General features: G+C 39.9%; 1 protein-coding gene across 6 annotated transcripts in view; it reads left to right on the top strand.

The window, feature by feature from the left end:
* The window catches only part of slc12a5a (solute carrier family 12 member 5a), a 149,600-nt gene that overhangs the window by 44,420 nt on the left and 91,744 nt on the right, over window positions 1-13,436 (top strand). Inside the window, exon 1 of one of the 6 annotated variants that reach the window (XM_073870524.1) lies at window positions 12,957-13,246. The exons of 3 other annotated variants lie outside the window; for them this stretch is intronic. In XM_073870524.1, coding sequence (XP_073726625.1) covers window positions 13,192-13,246 — 55 coding nt within the window. In that variant the 5' untranslated portion in view covers window positions 12,957-13,191. Of the gene's footprint in view, window positions 1-12,956; window positions 13,247-13,436 lie in introns of those variants that run through there. 2 more of the 6 variants (XM_073870525.1, XM_073870526.1) reach the window with 2 other exon arrangements.

The following is a 13,436-nucleotide window of genomic DNA, read 5'->3' as shown; positions in this document are numbered from 1 at the left end:
TCAGTGATTACAACGGCTACCGTAGTTGCAACACGCATTTGAAAAAGCGAGGCGCTAGAGAGCACTATTTGTTTGAATGCAAAATACAATTTCACCAATAGATGGGGGTAAATCCTACTTATTGTCCATTTAAAATAACCACTAGAGCAATGGCTGTGGTAACCGTGGTATAAAAGGAATAATTGACTCCGGTCCTTTGAATTTAATTCAACGCCCTGTAGTCAATTATTTCTTACATAGGGACTTTGTTACACACATAATGAATTAATTCATATATATAGGCTATATATATATATATATGTGTGTATAACATTATGACCACCTGCCTAATATTGTGTTGGTCCCCCTTTTGCCACCAAATCAGCACTGACTCGTTGAGGCATGGACTCTTCTACATCTTTCTATCAGCATTCACTTTTTTTCAGCATGTTCAGCTACAGTAGCTCATCTTTTAGATTGGACAACTTGGGCCAGCCTTTCGCTCCCCACGTGCATCAATGAACCTTGGCCGCCCATGACCCTGTCGCCAGTTTACAGATTTTCCTTTCTTTTACCACTTTTGATAGATACTGACTGCTGCAGACCGGGAAAACCCCACAAGAGCTGTGGTTTTGGAGACTTTGAGGACAAGTTAAGTTGATGTGTTGTGTTGATGTGATATAAACCTAACCATAAAACCATGTTTGCCAATCAGAAGCCATTGTACAGACAATGGCTAAAGCAATGGATATTGTGACACACCGTCTGACGTCAATCAAAGGATGTAACAGCGCGCACTTCAAATTCACAAAGTTCGAAATCTCCAGTTTTACATCTACACGACAACAATGCAACCGTAGTTTCTGAAAATCTTATCCCTGGGAGGTGTTTTCCAAAAGGTTCAATTTCAGTGACCTGATACCATTTGTATGTGGATGAACGTCCAAACCGCATAAATACTCGTGTTCGTGTGTACAGGGCCTAAGGGGTGTTGTAGTTGTTTCCTTTGAGATTGCTAGGTGTGTGCTAACTCCTTTTAGTTTAAAAATCCAAATGTATGTTAATTTGGCTCAGGTCTGTGGGATTTTTTGGTTGTTTTATGGTCTGCCAGGTAAAGTAACCACACGGCACTCCTTTACCCAACCTCTCTGCATGAAATAAAATGTCATGCATGTGTGTACACACCAGTTAGATTACTGGTTTGTTCAAATCCCAACTCTTATGTTAGTCCAGTCCTTATAGTGATGCTTTTTTAGTTTTAGTCATAGTTCTCCTCATCTGCATTTATGGCAAGACATTTTACTTGTAGCTTTACGTGGTCATTTTAGTCTTTTGCCCTACCGATAACATTTTGAGAAAGCAACAGACCGTCTTCTGTGGATGTTTATGAGCAGAGACATGAATGCCACCGCTTGAGGTGATCTTAGTCACATTCTTACTTGGACGAGGATTATTTCGCTTCTGTAATTCAAACCGGCGCCACGGAAGAGAATCGGCTACAAAGACTTAATTTGTCACGCTTTATCCTTTAATCGAACCCGAAATCTTTTTTTTTCCTGCGTCTGCGCTCAGCGTAATTCAATACTAATTGCTTACACCGCTGTGCAATTTATTTGCTGTCAAACTGTGGCTGCCGGTCACAGCAAAAACATGAGTTTACTCCTGTGTCAAAAGATTACACCATTCATCTGATACAGCACACCAGCACATTGCCCTATATTCACATCTGTGTTGTGAGACCCAGATACTTGGCCTCCTTTGAAACACCTTGGGAGCTTTCACAATGTTTGGTAGGGCTCCAAGTGAATAGCCAAACACAGTAATTGTACAAATAGCTGATTGCGATGCATTTAGACGCATAGTGCGACAAGATCAGATGCATTAAAGAGATGTTTAGTTTAATTAGCAAATAACACGTTTGGATGAGCGAGAGTGGAGTCGCAACCCAACGCAAGTGAGCACCCTACAGCTGGTCTCTGATGTTTTACTAACTATGAGTTTGCTATACCGCGGTAACAGCAGCGCATGACAGGTCAAGCCGGTTGTACTTACAGGAGACCCATTTGTATGGGTATTTAAGTGGTTAAAATAAGTCGTTCCCTTCCTCTCGCCAAGCCAAAAATGGCCTTTATTATGGGTTTGCATGCAAATGCCATATGCAAATCCAGGTTCATTAGATCTTCCCAGAATCCTTCAGTGACAGTTCCTCTCACAGTGTTGCTTTTTCATGACCTCATTTCTGCTGGGGGGAAAAGTGGGTCAACTTGCACCTTGTCTATTTCCAGCCTCGGATAAACTCACACGAACGCTAACAAATAGCAGTCAGCGCACAGAAAATGAATTGACATTTTGAGGTACCAGAAATCAAATTTACATTTCACATTTATCAACATTCACATTTGTGCATTAGCAGTGCAAAATGTCATGATCCCAAGAAATGAAAGTACTGATGAAATAATAATAAATTGGATAAAAACATCTGTCAAATGTTTAAATGTACATCAATAAACGGGTGTAAAATAGTAGACTATATTGGACCGGTGCACTTTTAAAGTAGCATAAATGATTTAGGCAATATTGAATTTATACAGTAAAGTAGGGATGCACCGAAAGGAAAATTCTGGGCCAAAGTCAAATAAAATGAAAACTAAGCCGAATACTGAACAAGTATGTTGTTCAAACATGTTTTTTTATTTCATTTTCATAATTATTAAGCCAATTTTCTACCTAGTTACATTTTTGGAATTTCCTTTTTACTATATTTACTTCATATATTTAACAATGACTTTTTTGACATTTCGGCGACATTATAGGGCCTTTTTACACCAAGTAACTTCATCTATTAAAACTGTTAAGTTTTGCCAACTTAAAATTAATACATTAACTCAATTGGTTTCCTCACTTTAAGTAAACTCAACTTATTACATTATATAATGCATTGCATAAGTTACATTTTCGAAAATTTCCTTTTATTTATTTCACATTATTTAACAATGACATTTTTTTAACATTACAGCCAACATTATAAGGCCTTTTTATATCGGGTCACTTCATTGGTCGGAAAGCTGATTTGTTAAAACATTGTCCATTTACGTTTGGCCACGTAAATCAGTCTTATATTTTCCTGCACAAAATGCAATTACATATTCATTTCTCCAACTTATGAAACTTGCAACGATGCTTAAGCACAGAGTATAGTTTATTTTTTAAGTGTACGTGAACGTACGTGCATGGTCGAACACTGCTGATGCATTTCGTCGTTAATCTTTTAATTTATAAGGAGTCTCTCACTCTCCCTGCTTTTGCATTTAGCAGGATTATAATCGCCACTGTGTTTTTCTCATACGCTGCATGTTGTTCAGGATGTCTTGATTTTAAATGATAAATGAAACTTATGCGCACCTCTCACTCTGCATTGGTTGCTATTTGATCGCATATTCAAAGGTCTCATTGTTCAATAAAATGTATTCAGTCTTCACTTTTTAGCTGAACACCGAAAATTAGTTTTTGCTATTTTCGGCCTAATAATTTCAGGTGGCGAAAATTTGGTTCATCCCTACAGTGAAGACTATCCAATATTATTTTACATTTAACTACTTAATTTAGATTCTGTACTGTACCTGAAAACTAAAAAAAAACTAAAGACCAACTTGAAAAACATGAAACGCACTGTTCATTTCATTTTTAATGAAGCAAGCTCCTGTGAGTCAGCTTAACCTTTCGCTCATTCAGTTTAATGTACAGAGTCGATTAGATGAGGAGTGTAAACACTGTGGCTCTGTGGGGCTTTCACTTGGTTCTGTGTGTTTATTTTTGCCGTCTGGTTTGGTGCTGCAGTGCATAACTTCACCTTAAGCAAAACAAACGTTCAGCTTGCCTTGCCATTGTTATGAAGGTAATTTTATTTTTATTCGACCCCTGAGATCTCGGCTCTGTTTTCTCCGCGTCGCTCTGATGTATTGAATTGCTTTCGCGCACAGAATCCCACTGCAGTTTCTACCTTGACATGTTTTCCCGATTTTTCACTCTGAGTATTTTCTCGGAGAGGAAAAACACGCCGCAACACAGTAATCCTGTCAGGTTCACCTTTAAACAAGGCACAGACTCGCACATCATCTCCAGTGTCGGCCCTCAAAGCGCCGGTGCTTCAGTGCTGATATCTGTTTGTTGTTCATCGTAAAAAAAACAGACTGAGATCGTATTCACCTTGATTTGTATCATTGTGCATGAAACACGTTTATTAAGCACATCGCCGGCTGTGCCGTACCCATCTGAGTAGACTTTCATCCATTGCACCTAAAGAGATGCGAAGACAGGACAGATGCTTTAGATCTGATGTTGTATTTGAGATTCATTGAACGTTTGTACTGTTTGCTAGTCATAGTCATTTTATAAATTGCATTGAGGATGCACGTTCATGACATAAACGATGTTGGTACATTACATTTTCAGGACACCCTTCACTGTACTCAGACAGACAAGGTAAAGGCAATAAAACTGTAATAAAATGGAGTCCTTACCGTGATACAGACCCCACACCTCTGATAAGTATTTACCAGAAGCGGACTTCAAGGTTTGATTAGATTTGTTTGTGAAAGCGATGGACAATTTCTGCGCCGGTCAGTTCCAGCAAAAAACAATTTACACCGCAGATGGATCTCCGACATTCGATTTACACAGAGCGATCGGTAAGCTAGAGGAAAGATTAAAGTGAAATCAAGTTGACAACTTCAACCGATTGTAACGCTTCAGCGTCCGTCACCCTGAATCGCCGGGCACAGACAAATGCGTAATGAGTGCTTTAAAGGTTAATGAAGGGGGTTTGTGCTCCGGGCACAAACATTATCTGACTTTGAGTATTAGAGAGAAGCTTAGATGAATCTAATGAAGAGGAGAGTCATTAAGCGATAAGCTCGTGCTGTGCTCTCTCCGCTCGACAGACGTGATAGCGGGGGCCGTGATGGACGATTGCTCTGCGCTTTGTTTGTTTGATTTCCCAGGGCCGCAGCTTTGGTGTCTCTCCGCTCGAGGGTGGGTGGGTGTATATCAAACTCTCCTACTCGCATGCACACAGGTCACGCTACTTTCCAGCTCTCCAATTCATTTTCCACGCGAGATGGCCGCCCATCATTTCGGTATTTGGAGTGTTTGTCATACGGCTGTGTTTATTATGCGACAGCCTTGAGCCGTTTGGTAAATGCTGCCCTAATATAGTCGCTATTCGGTCATCAACATCTAAGATTGTGTAGCCTGCGGCGACCCGGCTTCTTCTGAAGAGAGAATAAAAGTCAGGTGAAGTACCTGAGCCTTCATTGTCAATGCATGGCTAATTAGGATCGGCTGGGAAGGTATTGTGTAGATTGAAACACAAGGGTTCGCTCATCAGTATGTGCTGTAATAAAGATTTTAATGAGCTTCCTGGCACTGCATCATTGCTGATTGGTTGTAGACTGCACAGTGTCGTTTTTGTACTTCGACTTTTCATATTGCATAGAAGAAAATGACTACATATACGTGAAAAATACATAAATATTAAGTATTAACTTAAATATTTAAGTTAGATGAATATTTTTTTACACAATCAACACATCTCTGCTAATACTTAAAGTTTGTTTGTGGGACCTACAATTAGCGTACAATTACATCGATAATGACAGGAGTGTGCAATTGTAACAAACAATTTTGTTTGTTGTAACACCTGCTAGAAAATTTAGTTTGAACACAAATAATTCAATCAAATTCTGTCTATATACTAAAGGTAGATATTGTTTATATATCTGCCTTTAATAGATAGATATCCACACATTCATCCATCCATGATCCTTCATCTAATCAACATTGGCTTTTGCATCAATGCATAGAAATATATTTTTTGAAAGGGTTGAACAATTAAAAGTAGCAGTGTTACAATTAACCCCGCGTTAGTTTGTGTCCCGCTTACCCCAACTTTAAGGAGCCCCAGTGACAGCTTGGGACCATTTGTTGACCATTTTTTCTGACAGTACACCAAGTATTGTTTTCAAAGAAAGCTAACAAAGTTTGCTTATATATATTGGCCAAAAAATTTTATTTTTAGAATGCTGAACTGCATTTAGATATCTCAAAAATGAATGAGTATTATAAATATCATCCAGTTCGAAAAGTCTCGAATCTGACCCCAAACCCAAGCGACAATGGTTAAAAAAACAGAAACAAGAGAAACCAATACATAAAACGACCTGAAAAAGTTGCGCTGTATAAGTGAACAGAAAGGACTGGCGTATCATATGCACGCAAAATTCAGGGTTCCCACGGGTCCTTGAAAGTTTGTGAATCTGGGGGGAAAAAATTCAAGGCCCTGGGAAGTTTTTGAAAATATACATGCATAGATACAGGTCATTGAAAGTGCTTGAATCTATTTTATGCAAGTTTTCTGGGGAAAAAAATCCATATTATTTCCTTTGTAGTGTAGGATAATATCATAAAAAGCACCTTTACCCCTGGAGGCATCCCTAAAGTATCCCCGCAGTGACGCAGCGCGAGTTCCCTCCAAAGGGAACTGTAACAATGTATCTTAAAAGGTAACACGATGTAACCTTGCTCTCACTTGAAATGTGTCCACACATTTAGACCTTGAATTTGAGGGTATTGGACCTGGAAGTCCTTGAAAGGTCCTTGGATTTGAAGTTAACTAACCTGAAAATTGGAATTCTGTGTATGTATTGCACAACTTGTCACACTGCATGCTATTTATACGCATTTCATGAGAATGGGTTGCTTCATCACATGCATTTTTTGCCCAAACCGCTTCAGGTTAGTTCACATGCTCCAACACCAAATTTCCATATTTTTTTGTTACATCATTATGTTGGTGAACATATTTGTGTTTCATTGTAAAAACCACACAAGCAGAGGAAAGTTCAAAATGTTAATATTTGTTAGTGTTTGTTGGTACATAAACCAGCCCATAGACTGTATTGTATTTTCTCACTTATTAACAAAAAGATTTTTAGTAACTCGAGGGAATCGATTAGATTCACTTCTGACATGAAATAATAATTCGTGTGCAAGTCTGTTCAAGAGAAATATAATTTACATGGCAGATGAAACTCTGTCATTCGATTAAACTCACCGATGGGTGAGCAGGCGAGAGATTGGAGTCGAATCAACCTGGAGCTGTGCCGTGTGATTTCATTTTTATGTGTAAACAGGATGGGAAGGGCAAAAATTGCTTTCATAATTGTACTCGAAATATCCTTGTGTCAGTCTCACACGGGAACAGTCACCTTTATATAGCTCTTTATTCAATACAAATTGTTTCACAGCCTTACAATGCAGCTTCACAGCAATAAACAGAAAGAAAATGATCAATATTCAGTTCAATAACAACATTGACGGCACAAAATTTGTAAGTCATGAAACCAAGTTGAATCGTGTGTGTGTGCGTGTGCGTGCGTGTGTGTGTGCATATGAGCTCACCAGCGCTGCCATTCAGCTCCCCAGTCAACCCAGCTGTACATCTGCGCCACCTGATCCTGTGAACAACAACTCTCACTGTTGACCCACAAACGCCAGGCATTGGTTAAACCCCCCGGGGGAAGACATTCTCACCTGCAGCACTCTGCTTATTTGCCGACTTTTATTATAGACGACTTATGGGGTATGTACCAGTATATTGGTCTCGATTGGTCGGCCGCCGTGGGAATAAAGACTTGAGCTGCCGGTACAGACAGAAATAATAACATGCTATAAATTGGCACATTAATAAAGCATTGGATGAATATTGGAATATTGGAAGCACAAAAAGTCATGGGTTTAAACCCAGGGAACACATGTTGATCAAATGCACATCTTGTAATAGACTGTAAGTTGCTTTGGATGAAAGCGTCTGCCAAATGCATAAATGTAAATGTCATGTAGTCTTTTATAATGGGTGATTTTTAAGGAGTGTTTAAGGAATTTGTGATTGGAGTAAACTCTGAAATTCCCACTTGAAATCAAACAATGCAGTTTATTGAAAAAAGGTATGTTGTTACAAAAGATACTGTAGATATAACAAGATATTGCAAGACAATGCAATGCTTAACTCATTCCCCGCCAGCCATTTTTTGAAAAGTTCACAAACGTTTCACAAAATGCCTTCCAGAAAAACATTCTTCTATAAATATATAAAGATACAAATATATCAAATTAAAGAACAGACCCTCTGCTTTCAAACAAACACACAAATAAACAAACAAAACAGGTAAAAACGTTTCATCCTATCTATATTTTTTCTCAGCTTATAAAGTAATTCTGCTTATCAATTTTCTTTTAAAATATTTTTTAGCAAAAAGCTGAAATAATTAAATTTTTGTGAAGGAATTTTGTTAGAGATCAGATTTAGAACGATTATCAAAACATACATGGAGTTCAAAATTAGTAAATAACGTTTCATAAATTGGGTAAGCGCCCATCTGGTGGATAATTGCAGTATTCCAGATAAACATAAAAATTAATCAAGAACACGTTTTTTTTTCTGAGGGGCAACCTTCAGATCTCTCTGATGAAGCCAGTACGGCAGTGACTTAAACTGCAATTAATCGACTGGCCACTAGAGGCAGGCTCCAAAAGGAGTTAATTCCCATAGACCTACATGTTGGCCTCCAAATGGCCAAACAGTAAAAAAAGTGTTTACAGCCTGATACAAAATTTGTTTTTGGTCTGTATAGCTCATTACAAGTGTGAGGGGGTGAATGTTTTTGTAAATCATCCATAAAATTCCTTAAAATTCTGCATAATTAAGGGTGTGGACACTTGAGTGACGGTTGAACAGCCACTGCCCTCACTGGAGTCGAGCTAGGTGGGGATAGTTTCATCAATCAGACACCTCAGCTTCACCCACGTCCCGCCTTTTTTCCCATTTTCGGATATCTGTGAGCGATGCATGGCGCGGCCAAAATGGTGACGGCAGGCACCGCCTACTTTGAGCTTCAAAAACGATCTTCAGAAACCTATGGGTGACGTCACGGACACTACGTCCATCTTTTTATACAGTCTATTGTTTTTTTAGGCAAATAATCTTCTCTGGCGGGGTCAATGGCGGGGAAAGAGTTAATATTGCCACTGTGGCACTACAAACAACCTTTTTGAGCAACAAGGTTCTGTTGATAAAGGTTCTTGGACAAAGACCATCTTTGTAACCTTTATTTTTAATAGCATGAAATCTACATTTTGTGAGGTGGGTGATAAAACGGACAAAAAATCTCTTAGACTTGCTTTGAGGGTCATGTATCTACAGACCAGCAAAGCTGGGCTTCCATCGAAATCTTTTCAAAATTCACAAAAATGTAAGAAAAACTGGGTGCGTTTCCATCAAGTTGTACGAGCGAAGTGGTATTGGTTTAGGTAAATAAGGCACACTTGAAAATGGAGACAGGACTGCATTTAGTTACGATTTGGCAAGTTATAAATTTACTAGCAGTGCAGGTTGTAATAGCCAAACTGAATGCTGTGCACAGAAAAATAAATGCTGAATTTTGATGTAGCAAAAGCAATTTTTGATGACGACGTCGAGCCCCGTATACGGTAAAGACAACGGCAGCGGAAACAGCTAGATGGTCAGTCTCGTGGGTTCACTCTTCGCTACATCAGAATTTATTTGGCAAATGCGTTTCCATCTCACATTATTCGCATTTAGGCTTTTTCAAAGTCAAAAATCACCTCAATCGAGCGTAAAAATGTTTTGGCAAATTATTGGATTTTGATTCGTTTCCATCACTCATTTCTTATGCAATACTTTAAAAATCAGTGTGATTGAAACCCATCTAATATCACAGAGACCTGAGTGTGGATACTCGCCTAGCAACACCTTAGCAACTGCGTAAAAATACTCTGGCAACACCTGAGCGATGTGTTGGTGCATAACCAGGAACAAAATGTTCGAGATGAATCCAAACAGCGCACGTGGCCTCTTGGTCTCCAGTTGCGGCATGCGTTTTGTTCCTGAGCTGCTTGAAGGTGCGTTCAGGGGAGACGCTGATGACAGCTTTTGTAATTGAATGCTTACAGGTCACAGACCATTACAAACGAGAGCTCCCCTCCCACAGCAGAGTCTTCCTGACAGCCCTACACCCAAAAATAGCCCAGTCCAGCTGAGTCTGCCCAAGTGGCTTGTCTTGTACGATAGCGTGGAATTGAGAAATCACGCCAGGGATCTGTGCGCGTATGTGTGAGGTTTAACTAATTCAATAGATGTTTCTTACCCGCCAGAATTTTACATTTTATAGGAAGACTTATCTGTGTCATTTGTTTGTATTCATGTTGGTTATGATGAAAATATTACACCCAGAGAATTGCAATATACATGCAAGTCAAGCCGACGGAGTGATTTATGGGTTGTGCAAATGCGATTTGTGTCTCTATTTCTGCCTTTTGAAATCTAAGTTTGATTATGTGGGAAAATAATTATGCTTATCAAATAAGTTTTGATGTTTTTAAGTCAGCAGGACCTTTTATTTATATTCAGGACTTTTTTTGTGTGTCAACACACAATTCTGTAAAAAATTGTTAAAGCTTTTATCCCTTCAAACAACCATCATTTGCTATATATTTTGATCTTTAACAGCAGTCGCACAAACTCACTTTGCATTTTGTCTCTATTACTTCTCATACCTTTGCTTCTGACATTTGAGTTTTATTATTGGAAAAATGATCAATCAGTGATCATCTCCCGCTCTGGAAGCTGTTGGCTTTTGTTGAATCACTTGACATTAACAAGACAGGTGATCCTGTTATACCTTCAGTCTCGATCTTATTCTCACTTTGGCTGCGATGGGACTTGAAGTACACACAGATGCGCCAGACGTGTGCACACACACACAAACATTTATTGGAATTAAAGAGCTTTTGTGCCATTTTAGTGGATGGTGTGAAGTGTGTGTGTGTATATTAAAAAATAATCTTCAAGTATGTGTTTGTGTGCTTGTATAGTAATTGGAAATAATCCCCTGCATTTACACCAGCGGCTTCCATTTCTCATGTAGACATTAATGTCTTTCATTGGTTTTGTGACTCGTAGTCTATTCTTGCATTGGTGGCGCTTAATTCGGTGGCTTAATAGATTTTGTTTGACTCTAGGCAACCTGGAATGTGTTTTCAACCGTATATATCTGTTCTGAGGTCTGATCCAAAATAATGTTTATATAAAAGACTCTCTACTTCTCCTTCGGTCTCCATTTTCTGCTCTGTTCTCTCCTGTTTGCTCTAAACCTGCACTGATGTGAGCCACTGATCGCATTGATTGTGTTTTTCAAAATAAATTCGCTGGTGCAAAACGCTGTTATTTCATGATGTGAGAGGCTGACTGTGAAAGGCCATTATTACCCACCTACACTGAAGTAGAAAACAGCCAATAGAAGATGCAGCGTTTTTTCAGTGGTGATACCCTTACTGTATGATAACCACTGCAGGTGTATACTGAATGTTTTATAATTGCAATTTACAATATTAACATTTGCATATGTGTGCACTTGCAGTTTTAACACAAATGCAAAAATGCACAGCAAAAAAATCTATATTTTTGTATTCCAGTAAAAACAGTTTAATTTACCTGAAATAATATAGCATAAAATATAAAGGCTTTGTTTTCAGCAATGTCTATGGCCTTGTGCACACGTATTTTCAAAGCCGTAACTTTTTCTATGCAGTTTGGCCGTTCGGCCACATGCAACGCAAACACATTATTAAAGGGCAACTATGGATTCACGTTTTTACATTTCCTTTGGTGTGTAACCGTGGGTTCACACCAGCTGCGTTTGAGGCGTCAAAATCGCGTCTACCGCGCCTAGTTTGCCGCTTGAACAGTTTGAGTTTATTCGCTTCATTTGCACGTTAAATTCTGGTCATCAAGACATTCGCGCGGAAATTCGTGTCATGGGAGGGGCTTTTTGCGACTCCACTCACTTCCTGTAATCATGTCACTACTAGAGCAAGCTCCTGATTGGTTAACATGACAAAGTTCAAATTTTTCAACTCGCGTGTTTGCCGCGGCAACGCTCAATTCGCGCCATTCGCGCAAAGTAGGTGCGCGAATGAGGCGGAATCGTGTCTGCTGTGTCGCGGTAAACGCCTTATTCGCGCCGCGAGATCTCCAGACGCGCGTCAACACGTCTTTACATTGACTTAACATTGAAATCACTCGCGCTTGACGCCTCTACCATGGCTGGTCTAACGCAGCATAAGTGTTTATTAGTACATATTGACGATATGCAAAACATACAAACCCCAAGGTAAACGTAAATCTGTTTTCTTGGACTACAACAAACACACGGATTGTAGTTAATAAGTTAACTCCTGTTAGCATTGCATTGCGAGCGAATCTTTCAAACATGGTAAGGATTGGTAACAGGGGCAACGTACCGATTAGCTGGCCAATCAGGGACACAGCGTTTTTCAGATCGATGAGTTTTGTACAAAATCAATGCGTTTGAGGAAGGCAGGATATCTGGAGCTACAAAAATGTATAGTATGTTGAAAATAATGTCTTCTTAAACTATTTTAGAAATTTTAGAAACTCCGGTAGCATCGTTGTTGTGTAGCAAGTTTTTGGCTTGTGATGTCGTTGTTCGTGCCGAGGCGAAACTCTGCAATGGCTTCTGATTGGCCAACATGGCTTTACGGTTAGGGATGTATCGCCATCTGTAGGTTTGGCATGCTCTTCACAGCGCTTTATACTGGGTTTTTATGTGTTCATGTGGATGCAGAAGAGGCAAAAACTCAAACCTGTGTCTGTGTGGACTAGGCCTATGTAGATGTTTAGATCTTTCTACTAGAAAACAAGAGAAATCTATTCATCAAAAACATTTTTGTGCAGTCGAGTAAATATTATGTCAGCCACTACCCTCGGTGTTCGTAGATGAGCATGTGTGCCCAGATACCCGTCTGCATGAGTGAGAGAGAGGGTATGTTCTATCATCCAGTAAACTCCCACCGCTCTGAGCTGTTGTACCCTCCTCCTACGAGAGAGAGAGCGAGCGAGAGAGCGAGGGAGTCACGCTACAGCCAAGAGAGGAGAGAAGAGGAGACGGCTAGAAGAGAAGGATCAGAGGAGGAAGACGCACACGCTCTCGTTTCATCCTCTCGCCAGGTGGACCGATCTGTGTTTTTACTCCTTCATCTTCTCATTTGGCCGTTCTTTGCTTTTCTCCCTCGAGCGGAGGACAGTTTTGGGTGCGAGGGCAGCAGGAGGCCAGGATGGTCAACAACTTGACCGAATGCGAAGAGGCAGAGGGGGCCGCCAACAGCCAGGGTGAGTGAAGGAATCTCTGGCGTTTACACACGCTGTCATTGTCATTCACCAGCACCCAACACTCAAACACACAAACACTCGTGCGGGCAGGGGAGTGGACCGTGCGAATGAAATGAGGGTATGGGGTTCTGTTGGCCACGACAGGTCCTCTCCTGTCTCGCTGCATGGCTGCTGTGAGTGGAATAGTAAT

Source organism: Misgurnus anguillicaudatus, chromosome 8 (genome assembly GCF_027580225.2).
Source record: "Misgurnus anguillicaudatus chromosome 8, ASM2758022v2, whole genome shotgun sequence".
In the NCBI taxonomy this organism is placed as follows: domain Eukaryota; kingdom Metazoa; phylum Chordata; class Actinopteri; order Cypriniformes; family Cobitidae; genus Misgurnus; species Misgurnus anguillicaudatus.
This window is presented reverse-complemented; position numbering and strand designations above follow the sequence as displayed.